The sequence below is a fragment of the Rhamphochromis sp. 'chilingali' genome, assembly GCF_963969265.1.
Source record: "Rhamphochromis sp. 'chilingali' genome assembly, chromosome: 11".
NCBI classification, from domain to species: domain Eukaryota; kingdom Metazoa; phylum Chordata; class Actinopteri; order Cichliformes; family Cichlidae; genus Rhamphochromis; species Rhamphochromis sp. 'chilingali'.
Window position 1 is genome coordinate 34,971,652 of NC_137938.1, and position 14,055 is coordinate 34,985,706.

The window sequence follows — 14,055 nt, forward strand, 5'->3', positions numbered from 1 at the left end:
GGTAACACGTATACGTAGCAGCATATGGTAAAGGGGTTTTCCCAAATATACCAAAGACTGGCAGTGACTTAAGTCAGTGTGCTGAGAGTGTATGTCATCAGTTTTTTAACAGATCACCAACTAAAGGTGAGTGAAATTTAACCATCCAGCAGTTATTATTCTATGGTATTCACTGTTTATACATGATGATATAATTATAAATGGGGTCCAGGTGCAGTCTCAGCTAAAAATTGGACAAAATTAATCGTCACTTCAAACGTACAACTTTGTTTTTTTATAAAGAGAGAACAAAAAGGCGACTCGTGAAAGTCAACCACTTGTGCAAAACCACGCTGAAATTATGACAACAGCAGTTGTTGGTAGTTGAGCAAAAGTCTCTTTGTTTAGCTTAAAGATGTCACACCCACTGAGCCGTACTCACCTTCTTTTTGCTTCCACCTAACAGAGTCACCGCCATTTAAGTGTTTAAGAGTATATCCATCACAATATGTTTTTAAAGCCACAAGCAACCATATTTTAATAAAAGTGTGCAGTGCAAAGTTAAGATAATGTTAGCAAGAACTACAAGTTATTAGTTTTTAGGCTCAACAACTTGGATATAGGGAGTGTCTGAGGATAAGAGACAGAGACACATCATATAGCTTATTCATTTCCAGCCTGAAGACAAAGTTGACAGTTGAGCATGTTCAGGTAAAGCGGTAAATCATTTAATTGGATCAGAGATGCTGGTGTTAGCATAGTGTATGGCAGAAAGACACAGAAACAGGCTAACAAAGTATTCATTTCTCTTGTAAAGTTGGGCATTTTGTCACAGGAGATTGGAACCAGCCTTAAGCGGCCATTCAAGGGGCTGCACTTCCACATTGGTTTGTTCCAACACTGTTTTCTGGACTTTTTGGACAACAAGCAAATGCATTTTTCTCAAAATAAGTCATTACGAGGGGTTGATTGTCAAGAAAGCATAGACATGAGTCACTCAATGCATTTCGGCCAACAACCAGTGCTGTTTTTCCTCATGTGAGGCCGGTCTTGTCCGCTCATTTTCATGGCGGTCTCTCTAACCACTCAGCCTTGTAGAGCTCTTGGCAGTACTCCTCACAATACCCATGGATGATACTGGATCAGCAGTACCCATCACCATACACAGTCAAGCGCCCCTTTACTTGTCAGATTGTAAAAGATCAAAAGTCAGAAGAAGCCAAAGAGGGTGAGGGAGACAAAGCGAGAGAGAGAGTGAGAAAAGAAGAGAGTAGGCTTAAAAGGGAGACTACACAGGGAAGAACACACGAACACAGTGTCCTAATTAATGTCTTCTTGCATTAATCCACTCTGAAGCTTCCCATGCTTCTGGGTTTGATCTCAGCAATGTTACTATCAAAGCCTTGTAACACGGTCCTGTAATGTGGGGAAGGTCTCCGTCAGACAGCATTAAGTAACTCATTTGGTATTGTGAAGCCTGTAAGCTGAAGACAGGGTTTTGTGCGATCATCGTCCACACTGATGTGCAATTTCCTAATTATGAAACTGGAATGTAAAGCTTCTCAATCCAATATTTTCATTAACAGAAGATTAATAATGTTCATATTCTGAAGGCTGTTGAATGTATTGACAAATTTACAAAGACTTATTGTCTTTGTACATTTCAGGAGGCTTTCTGGGCACCTTTTAGACTATTTCATTGTTTTGGTTTTACAGATAGAAGATTTTCAATTGTTCCATAATGTTCTCAATTACCAACCATACACAGTACCAAATCCAAGACACATACAAGGATAACAATTAGAATTTGGTAGAAAGTGAGGCTGTTTTCATAAGTAAAAGATTTTGATCTCCACCTTTTAGTGTGTTATCCATTTTTAGTTGACTCTGCAGCAAGAGTACGCCAACAATGACTTACCCAGTCTACGGGCTACTCTTCAATGAATGCTTCGTAAATGCAGTTTATAGTTTAAAATCCTTCTGCTGAAGTTCTGAATGATCAGGTCCCATCATATCTCAAAAACCTCATATTATACTTAAATGCTCTCGGACGGCAACTTTCTTGTGCCTTCAGCTGTGAGGCGCCTCTTCTGTGGGCTCAACTATCAGTTTGGGAGACAAACATCCTCTCTACATTAGGCCACCGTAATCCATTCCTGAATTTTGCTACCACAGACTGAAGCTGATTTTCTGCTCTCTCTTCTAATGTGTTTAACTTTTGTCTGTGTTGTTTTGTCTTGCTTTGTGTTTGGCTTGTTTGTTGGTGTTTCTGCCTTCTCTATGCTTCTTATTCCATACTCTTTCAGCCAACCAAGTGCTTTCTTCCCAGTGATTTGTCATTTACTGTAGGTTCTCCTTCTAATACTGTGGGGTCCTACCCTACGACAGTAAGCAAGTAGAATTGACTTTTGAGAGAGACCAAAACAAAGCTAAAAGAACAGTGAAGTTCATGGCTGTAGACTTTCATTTGGTGGCCAGATGTTTAGCTTTTCAGAATCCTTACTATTTCAATAAGTAAATAATACTACTACTACTAATAATAATTTAATAATAATAATAATAACAACAATGTGCAATAATCAAATGCTAAATTTACAGTCATAAAAAAATAATAATATGTGCCTGGTGATAATATATCTGTGGAGATTTCCAGCCCTTAAGTGTCTGAAAATCAATTTGTTTAGGTCTAATAATGTGCCAAATCCTAAGAGACAACAGGCGATGAACTCAAGGGATCAATGTGAGCACAGAAAGAAAGGCAGACCTTTGGACTGAATCATTGTTGTTGATTGACAGATGGGGAAAAAAAGCAGCAGGACAAGGGAAACGTCTCCCCTCATGTTGTCTATCGCATTCAGCACAATACAAAGTGCTATGGGATGTTTTTGTTGTAAGGGCCAAAACTAAGTGCATCACAGCCACAACAAAGCATCTGAATGTCAATCTTGGCTTATGAGAAGGGAATCTTATCGAATAAAACCTCTTATCAAATAAAACCTCAAAATGCCATTAGCAAGAGAAAAAAGATGGAGCAAAATGGCAAAAGGATCGTTGCTAATTCAGCAAAAGGGAAATCAATGGCCCTCTTCCTGTCTTTTTTTTCTTTCCCATAACTACCCAGTATCTGTCAGCCCTGTAAAGCATCCCTAACTCTCTGTTTCAGAGGGGGGGCAATTTCAGTGCTACAACTGGCCAGAGCTTCAACCTCAGATGAGAGTTTCCTGGCAAGAAAGTGCCTCAAAAATTATAAATAAGTCACATTTCCTCCATCGGTTCAACTCTAAAAATACTCCCATTTGGCTTCACCTCACATTGCCTCCTCTCTGGGCTCAAGGAGCTATGCAAATACGAGTTCCTCCAGTTTTTACTTTGTTTTCCTCTAACACCCCTCCCACAACCCCCCACAACCCATCCCCTTTCCTCCACATCCCATTGTTCTGACTACTTCTTCTCCATCTCGTGTAGACTACATGACAGAGCCTCGCCTTCCCTCTTGTTGTTCCTTCTCTCTCCAGGGTAGAGGGAGAAATGATAAAAGCTATTTACAAGTAACAGTAGGAATCCAACACTTGGGAAAAAAGATCTTTTCTCTTTTTTTAAACTTTGTTTTCTTTGATGGCAGAGTCATTTGTGATGCTGCGCGATGAACTGTAGCACTGTGTAGTGCAGTCCTGAGTGACAATTTAAGGGGAGACTGAAGCGCTTTTAGAGACTTTGACTGTGCCAACTTCTGCAGATTGTGCTTGGCTTTTGTGTTCTTGAAACGGAAGCAAGACACTAGTCCTGCTTGGCACGTGCTGAGTGGGAAACAGATAATGCCTCAGTACATAAGAAACATGCTGCAACTATTTAGAAGGCTTCTGAAGCTTTCACTGTACAAAACAAGAGGACAACCCCCCCCCCCCCCCTCAAACATGGATACTGTTTTCTGGGCTAAAGCTGATTGACCAGTTTCTAAAGATTTCACCTTTATGTCTAAATCTGGTTGAGAGTAAAATGCAATATTTTCAGGATATTAAAATAGAGTCAATTCAGTATAATTTCAACCATTCACTAACATCACCCTCTGTGCATTCCTCTTGATTACAGGTGTAAAAATGTCTACATTAGTAACATTATCACAGCAGTTTGTAAAAACCTGTTCATGCTATTTATCTACTTTCATACACATTTTGTACTCATTATGTGTTGCATGGGGATCTTTTCTCAACCTTTTGTTCTTGCGTGTTAGGTTAGCTGGTTAGCACCATTTCTTTAGAGCTGGACAGTTTGGGGTCTAAATCTGCTGGACATCTGACATGTTTGCAAAAGTATCGAGGAAAAAAAAGTGTCCTTTCACTTTTCAAGCAAACGTAGGCGTTCAGGGATCCAGTGAAGTCATCCTTAGCGTCTTTGCATTGCTGGGTTGGTAGCTGTGTGCTTGTGTTCTGGTATTAGCTATAAATCCATCAGCTTGTGGTCCATTTCTGAGCGCTATTACAAGGCCTGGAGAAATATGACTGTTATACACGTTGAGATTTATAAAGCCCAACAAAGACGTCCATGTCGGTGCCACTGGAAACACTGGCACGACAGCCGTGATGAATCTCACTCTTTCTCTCTGTTTCCATCTTGTATGCTGATCATCCTTTTTCTATTCAGCCGACTTTAATTGCACGCTCTCTTTTTTCTCCGGACTCTACTTGCCATGCATTACCCGCTGCCCCCCCACCACCCAAACCCCTTTTATGCGAACAATCTCCAACCCGGCCACCCCTGTTTCCTCTTTCTGCCTTGATTGATTCTCACCTTTTCATTCTTGCCGTTCACCTCATTAACAGAGCCCCGTCTGCAGCTGGTTCCTTTTTTTGCCTCCCACTCCTTCCTACGTCGGAACCCCCGTGCCCCTCCTCACTTCCTGTCCTGTTGTCTCTGAAGCAACGGTCAACTCCGATTCTGCCAAACCCCTTCGATGTGCTGTAATTAGTACAGAGAATAATGGAGTAATAGAGAGGGATCTTCATTAGGTAAGGTGGAATAAGAGGGCGCCACTGCCATCCATCTGTCCATCTGTCCATCCATCCATCCGTTCTTGAGTTTAATCAGTGGAACACAATGAAATGTCACCTATTCCCAGATGAAGCCACTGGAGAGAGGCAGTGGTGCTGGCACAAAGCATTTGGGACACGGTGGCATCTGTAGTACTGGCCCTTTAAGGCCTCTCACTCCCTGGTTGTTGCTAATTTGGCCTCCCTAGGAATCAGGTTGTAAGAATATTTATTTATTCATGTTAATGTACAGAGGTTTACCAAACACGCTGTCCTTTATTAGTTTTCCGTCTGAAGAATCTTTGCTTTCCTGCGCGTGTGTATACATGTCCATGTGCATGTCTGGTCCTTGCTTAGGGATGCTCACTGATATCAATAAGTGTGTTATTTAAACACTTTGTACACTATCAGGTACTAGTACTACAATGGAGGTTTTCCATTATCTGTTTCTAAACAGTTGAGATCCTGTGTAAAATGTTAATATAAACTGAATGCAGTGATTTGCAAATCTCATAAAGCTGTTTGTTATTCACAAACATTTTTTTTTAATGTTGAAACTGAGACATTTGACTATTTCATGAAATAGTAAAGCTATATCATATAGAATGGCCACACACTAGGCATTCACTACAGATAAATAATTATCACCTAAAATTAGAATAAAGAATCAGTGATGCACAAGAACTACACATTCTTCACACTGACATGGTTAGAAAGTCTATTTGTTATTTAAACAGCTTTATTTTAAACCCTGGCTCGTTGAGGACCTGTGAGACTGTACCTGACCACTTACTTAGGTTTGCCAAAAATCCACAACGTAATCCACAATATTTACCAATGAGATACACAAACCTCTGCGCAGTAATCACTGCTATTGATCCGTGCATTGTAACAGATCCATTAAAGTGATTTTGCCCTACTCGGTCATAGAAATTTAAACTAATGCTCCTTTCACATGCATAGCTGGAAAATGTGATCACATATGCACTGATATGGTTAGGAGATTTGTTTGTTATTTAGACAGCTTTATTCACTTCTGTAGGTCTGCACCCAGGGTTTTGTCCTCTTTACTGTGAAGAGGTTAGTACTCAGTGAAATCTTAACTTTTTTGTAATTTCCCAGATGTAGTCTTCTTCTTTTGGGTGACCACCAGAGTGAATCGTCTGCATTTGTTTGGCATTGGCCATTCAAACGTGTGTGATCATTTAAACACATGAAACAAAAACAATCATAAAATGAGCGGTAAATCAAATTTGTACTACAAATTTATCTAATGTAGCAAAAAAGGTCAATAACTGGACTACCATACGACACTTAACCCCGACCTTCCTGTTTCATTCAGTAAAAAAAGACCAAATTACACATCTTTTATTTTTATCTGCTGACATTTTTACATCTGGAGGAATTTAAAAAAGTTGAGCAGCTTTAACAACTTTTTAATTTCATTGGATCAAAACAGTTACCTCGTCTGCAAATTAATCAATCAATGGAAACAGCTTTATTTAATAGGGTGGTCAACAAGGAATTAAAACTCTCAATTGAAACTCACAGCAGATATGAACACAACAAAATTATACCCATTTTGATTATAGTAGCAAGAGCCAACATTGTACTTTTGGCCATTTGCAAAGCTTGGAAAGCCAAGTTATGGTTTGTAGCTATATATTGTTATTGTATATTATTGTTTTTGACCACTGGTGCACAAAATCCTGTGCACGGGTGTTGTTGGTTTTTTTTTTTTGGTTTTTTTTTTTTTTGGGGGGGGTTACAGTTAGTTTTACAGTTCACATAATTTGCTATTATAATTTTTCAAATAAGCAATAAGTTGCAGTTTAAAATCCATCCGTAGTTCCCGTTCAATTTGTTTCCATAGCACAAAGCAAAAGATAAACCTCTCTTGCAACTGTAGCTCGGTTAGCAAGATGGAAAACAGAACACTTATATCTCAGAAGTCTTTGAGTCTTTGAGTTATTTGACTTACTTTGAGTAAGTCTTTGAATTATTATGAACTTGTGAGTGACAGAAACATCACAATGGAATGCTAATTGTTCCCCAGTGATCACAAGAGCCTGTCAGCTGTTAAGAGCTCTACTTTAAATTTGAATAAGTCTTCGCTAGTTTTTTTTTTTTTTTTTTATAATCTATTTTAAATCATGCTTTTTATTGTTTTTGTTTTTTGCAATGCAATGTCTACTTTTTAGCTCAGCTAAAGAAGCACTTTGTCCATTTTTTTGTAGGGTCTTTGTAAAGAGTGACCTAAAAACTGTGGAGCCATGGGCTGCGGGTTACGCAAGATGAAACCAGTTTCAGAGGAGAACAGTCCAGGGAAGATTTACTCCACCCTGAAGAGGCCACAGGTGGAGACCAAGGTGGGCATGGCCTACACATACCGCTACCTGGACTTCCTCATCGGCAAAGACGGTAAGACGGACAACCTTCTTTTAAATGTGTTCAAAGAAACCTTCGATCCTTTTAATTTCAGAAACCACAGCTAGAGTGCAACCCACAATATTTACCACTGAGGTACACAAATCTCTGTGCAACAATCACTGCTATTGATCAGTGTATTGTAACTGATATGTTAATGTTTTTTTTGTGCTGCTGGGCCATAACAATCTAATCTTTCACATGCACAGCTGAAATTATATGACTAGCTCAAGGCTTTTGCTGCATCATATCTCTGCATAGTAAGGGATCAGCGTGCCTCACACGTTTTCCAAGGGATTACCTGCAACAAAATACACCATTCTGTGCTCTATGTGTGATTTTCTTTACCTCCAGTACAATTAATCTGTCTAGTCCCCTTCTAAAAATAGTACAATATCAAACAGCCAGTAATAAATAAAATATATTAAGGCACAGAAGAAATCTATCACTCGTGGAATAAAAGCTGTAATTTTCATCAGCATTTTCTTGTAATGACAGTGTTAATTAGTGCTTGTTCCCTGTATAGCAACATCCATTATAATTTCTTTTCTGACAATTAGTCAGTCATGCTTTCACGTCATGCTAATGATATAGAACTTTCCAGACCAATCCATGTCAAACTTCCTGCTGGCGACCATCAATTATGGGAGGTAGGGTCCAAGCTGCTAGCAGGGGATGCAAACAAAGTAAAAGGTGGCCTGCTGCGGTGATGGACTTTTTTGTTCAAGGTCACAAAGCTGTTTCTCTTCAGCTAGTTTTACTGTGATTTTACAATGATTCAGCTGCCCTGAATGTCTGTGCTCTCCGACCTGCCTGGTGGGCTGGAAAGAAAGTGGACATGCTAACGATGAAGATTACGCCTAAAGTCAAACTGAGACTGCTTGAGCCATGGAAAGAAATATGGAAATGATTCATTTGTTTTTACAGGGTAGAATCCATATACCGATGCCCACATATTCACATAGATTCAGGCAGAAATCCCCCCGCCTCTACTTCCTGTCCTAAATGAAGGTTGGTGCTGTTTCCTGAGATGCAGAGACCAAACTTCATGGTTTGGCTATTACATTGTATGTTTTGTAATGCATGTGAGGAGCACACATCTTCACTTTTGTTATGGCACGAAACGTCTACTAATAAGATGATTTGTGTGAAAACTGCTTGGATTTCAAGTAAGCGGCACAGAATTCTAGGTACAGTATTTTAAATTGAACTAGTTTTAAGCAATGAGATTACACCAGCTGCAGCTGTGGTGAGAGTACTCACACCACATCCATCTTTGACCTATCTGGTTTAACTTAACCTAAGTTAAATCAGATAAAGATAAACATTATAGGGAGTCTAAAGTGCAGGGAATGACAGCACAGGTGTCAGACTAAACCGGTCTTTAAAGTGTGTTAACAGAATCTGTCCACAGGCAGGCAGAAGGACAGAAGGACACATAGACACAATGCCACTACACTCCAAACTGCCTCTGTGGTAGTTCCCACTGCAGCAGGTGTCTCCTGAGCTGCATTTTGCTGGCATGAATCACACAGACTCACGAGATAAAGAAAATATGTGCTTAGTTACGGTGGCTGCTAAAAAACTCATTTTTACACACTTTGTTCTTCTGTTTGCGTGCTTGGTGCAAACACGTAGGCACACACACACACACACACACACACACACACACACACACACACACACACACACACACACACACACACACACACACACACACACACACAATGCATATATAAATACATATATTGATATATATGTTATGGTCATCTGAGGAGACAGCATTAGTAGTCTGCACGCACACGGACAAGATTTTGGTCCTAATTAAGTGTGCAATACTAATCAAAGCATGCTAACATAACCATTATTCTTCATGCTGTTGTTACAGGAAAGTAATTTTGCTAATGCCCCCCAAAAGCAGAGCTCCCTCCTCTTTTTCAACTGCAAGGCGTACTTTTCATTTTTCAAAGACTCAGCTTTGCTTCCAGTTCACTCCCATGACATTTTGCAGCTTGCCCGCAGAATCAAAACAAAGAAACCGCACTGAAGCATACACACACCTCGGGCCGTTTAGAAGACTAATCCCACATTATTATTAGGCTATTAGTCATAACCTGGATGATACTTTTAAAAACAGATAAAACATAGGCAAATGGGTATTGTGCTTTCAATGATTAGAATCCAACTGTCAGACTCTGTGTAAACACACTCAGCCCACTGGTTTCTGTGTTGCTGGAAAAGACATTCATTTACAAAGTGTAAACTTACCTGCCGACCTGTAGCTACTGAATAGACAGACGCTGACTCCAGCGTTCAGGTGAAGGTTAATTTAACATTATATCTAGAATTAGGATTAGAATAAGGTCACACGCATAATGGAGGTCATAAAGGTTAAGGTGAGCTAATGGGGAATGAATGTGCGCAGGGACAAGGCTGTGCGTTAGTGTGTATGTGTATGTACTAGGCCAGCGGAGAGTCAGGGTGCTATATATAGCTATCACTCTGTTATTTCTGCCCCTGACAGTTATAGCTAAAATGATTGCGGGAGGTGAGTTTTGGTGGGGTGGCGGTTGTTGCAGTGGAGGGGGGTGGATGGTACGGGAAGCAGGGAGATGTAGTGTGCAACGTGTTCGTCCTGGCAGTTGATTAGTCTCCATTAGTTTGTCAGGCGGACTGGACTGGATGGATGAAGGAGCCGGGGAATGTGGGCGTCCGGGGGGCAGGGAGGCTTTCTATCCTCCGTCATATGGGACCTGACATGAGGGTGGGGCTTGAAGGGGTAGCGGGAGGTGGATGGGTGCCTCCCTTTTGTTGAACTGCGTGCGTTTGTCATTGGTTCATGGCCACATTATTATCTTCAAGTATGCTCTTTAATGATGGGGGTTGGTACTTACTGTAATCAGTTTTGTCTTGCCTTATCGCTCTGTCACTGTCAGTGCGCCTCTGTCTATGTTTCTGCCTTTGTTCATCTCTTAAAATATATGTGTGTGTGTGTGTGTGTGTGTGTGTGTGTGTCTGCCGAGTTGAGCTAGGAACACATTGCATTTGAGAAATAATCCTGGGAGCACGGTCGAGTGTCTGAATCACTTCATGCATCAGCAGATTTTCAGGCTGAAGGGTTAGTGTGTTACTCATGGCTGTAATTACCTTGTAGCATGTATGTAAGTGTAGGCAATGATTCATGTGTCTGGCCTTTTCTCCAGGAAACCTGTAAAATATTTAAGGCAGAGTCAAAGATTATGAATATGAAAATAGTCTGTGGTAGAGCTGTAGGGCAGGGACATAACTATGGATACTTACATTGTCAGCGCCAACAGAACATTTGTTACACTACATCTTTAGGTAATTACACATACTTTTCTTAATTAATCACTTATGACTCTTAAAATTAACTGTCTTTACTGCTCTTAAAAGGTACCCTGTGGAGTTTTCTGATGTGGGTTTCATTCCAACCCAGTATTGTACCAAAGCATGTACCAGCCCCGCCGGTCCTGCAAGGCATGCTGTAGTCTTTTTCACATGTGAATGTCTGGTGAGTCAGGTTCAAACCACGGCTAAAGAGCAGATAGTATGAAAGGAAAACGTCTGTTTGTTTTGGGCAGCGGCTACAGCGTGCAGGGGCGGGACACATTGGGCCCACTATGAATTCTCTAGACAATTACCTCGTCTGCATTTTGCACATACTTTCACTTTTTATACAATTACTGGTGAATTACTGTTTTACCGTAACTCCTTATGCTGACCATAATTCTTGGTTTGTGTAATGTATTGATTTGTGAATCCAGCAACAAATTAAAAAGAAAAAACAATCCATCATCTCAGACTATGTGGAGATCAAACCGTCAACCCTCCAATTAGTGGACAACCCGACCTTCCACCTGAGCCACAGACACACAGACAACAATCTTGTGTTGCAAATGTATCTCTTGTGCAGTAAAAGCACTGATTATGTTTTTTTCATGAAACACTTTAAAACATTGGTTTACGATCGCCGGCTTGTCGGTTTCTCTTCCATGGTTTTGTTGTCTCGTTCCGGCGTTCGGTAGCATGTGACTGCCACTTGTTAATCAGCAGAAGAGTGAGACCATTACAATCAATGTGCACCGCATCTGCTGGATACTCACGCACAAACAAAAGAGATAAACGTTGACTTCAGTGTTACAAGTGGCCAAAATACTTGAACTCATAAGCGATTAAAGCCGCAACTGTGCTGCACTGCTCTGTCAAAATAGAACCAAAAAACCACCAACGTGTTTAACCAGGAGTCATTTATTATTTCCTGTTTGACCTCAGTTCACCTTCTTTGTCGCAGTACCTTACTGTGATCGTTTTTAAAGCAGCAGAATCAAGAATCCCGAGAAGTGCGTGCCATTTTTACCTCCCTTTCAGCTCAGTGTTACTGTAACTTTTAAGTGGCACCCTATAATGATCCCCCTGTGAGCGTTCCTCTTGTTATCTTTTGATGTCGGAAGCCGAAACTTTAAACTCAGAGTCAAATTCAGATCGTGCTGGCCTGTGCTTATCTGCTTTATCTCCAGCTGTGGTGTTCTTTTACTGTCACAGTTTACATAAAAGCTGATTTATATGTACTGTGATTTCATTAAATATGGCCTATCATTGTGTTTCACAGCTCTACAGTTTTATCCTACTAGAGTAGCTTTGCATTAACAACATGCACCTTGTTTACCCATTAGAACTAAAACAGCTGTCTGAAACAAGTTGTTTTACTTTTGCTTCCTCCTCATATGGGCCGCGTTGCTTCTGATTGGTTGCCCCTCATAAACAACATGTTTGAATAGTAGGTAGTTGGTGGTTCAGTGCCCACAGGCTGTATACACACAGAGACAACGGGAAGAAAAACTGTGCATTCACCGTTGTAACAGTGTACTTATAACTGCAGCACAGGCCTCAGGCTGCTCTTAAAAGCTGTTTCAGTCAGTTTTTTCTACTCTTGGCGCTCAGTGACATCATTGAGAGTAGATATCTTTAATATGGTCATCCTACAGTTCTGGCGTGTAAGCATCACCCACCACATGTTATAACATTTTGCTTGTGAGGGGAGAGCACTACAAAACACTGTGAAAGTCAAGTGGTGATTCAGAAACCATTATCACTGTCTGTGTGAACAAATCTGACATAAGACAAAACCTTTCTTGTGGAATAAATGTGGCAAAGACATCGGCCTCTGTGTCGCTTTTATTTTAACCTCTCTCTTCTCGAGTAAGGCCATATGCCCTCATGATGTTGAGTTTGCATTACTATGACTACTGCTCTGTGAATAATGTTTATAGTAATTGCTTGCCACGGTGTTAGATCATAGTTTTCTGCAACTCCCGCCCCAATGGCCCCTCAGGCTACTAACTGGCTACCAAATGTATGAAAATAACACCTTCTACTGCAGAAAAACGGTGATGAAAGAAAGAGTAAATCAGTGGAAAGCTCTACGTAATAAAAGCTCAGCACTAAACAGGAGCGTGATGAGTTGCTGCTGCTGCCTCATGTTTCTTTATCATTTTAAAGCATGCATTCAGCTTCACGGTCACTCTGCTGATAGCATTCAATCGCCTCTGAAAGACCTGGCAAAAAAACAAAAACAGAGAGTCTGTTTGATATTGAGATCATGACCCCACGGGGAACTGAGAGAAAGCTCGCGTTAGATGGCGTGGAAAGGAGCCATTTGACTGTGAATACAAGCGAACACACTCAGGGATGCGTGGCACGAATCTTATTTCCCAAAATGTGATTTTTGAAATGTTAAAAACATCAGGAGGAATGAAAGATTGAAAACATGCTCAATATGTTGCAGCTTTGTGGCATGTGGTCGGGAAATACTGGAGAAATAAAGATGTCGTCCTTGAAATCAAAACTGGTGAACAGGCATAAGACCATAACACGCACACACACACACACACACACAAAGGACTAGACACACCGTTTGATATCATCTCGGGAATGAGACACATCATTTATATGCAAAACCCCTGGAGCCCTGAGTCCCCTTGTTAATATGAGCTGTAGCTGTGGCGGCAGGTGAGTGACACACAGGAGTAGCTCCCTCCCGTCACTCCACTCAGATATAAGACAGAGCTGTGGGAGAGGTCAGCAGGAACGCTGCATGCCGGAGTGGCTTTCCGAGGGGAGATTAGTCCTTGGATGGCGGGGGAGCCTGGATTTATCCCCTGGCTCCCCAGCTTGAGAGGTGGAATTGAATCGCAGCTATTGGAGGGGAGAATGACATTGAAGACAGAATTCACGGTCATCTGGTTTTTACATTATATTTCCATTATATTCCCAGTGCTCAGAGTGTGGCTGTACAGCTGAAATCCAAATTGTAAATTAGATGCAGCCCAAAGTGAATTGAATCGGAAATGTATTTCTGATGGTCTGAGAAATCAAAAGGGGCAAGTGGTGATTATGTTAGGAAAATAGTGAATTTATAATCTGGACCTCCTTAAGAACAGTTCGTCTATCTCACACTGAGAGCTCCTGATGAAGGTATTCAGCGTGATTAGTGGAAAATCGTGGAATCTTCCATGAACCGCCGGCCAAACCAGCAGTGCAAATTCAGGCTTGTGTCACAGCGTCTTCTCTCTTCCTCCATCCATAGTAAGTGGCACACTTA

At 40.9% G+C, this 14,055-nt stretch overlaps 1 protein-coding gene across 1 annotated transcript in view; it reads left to right on the top strand.

Annotated features, from left to right (window-relative positions):
• rftn1b (raftlin, lipid raft linker 1b) overlaps nucleotides 1-14,055 on the top strand; it is a 138,855-nt gene that overhangs the window by 15,908 nt on the left and 108,892 nt on the right. Inside the window, exon 2 of the mRNA XM_080897319.1 lies at nucleotides 7,244-7,427. Within this exon, the coding sequence (XP_080753445.1) occupies nucleotides 7,280-7,427 (148 nt within the window). The 5' untranslated portion in view covers nucleotides 7,244-7,279. The remainder of the gene's footprint in view (nucleotides 1-7,243; nucleotides 7,428-14,055) is intronic.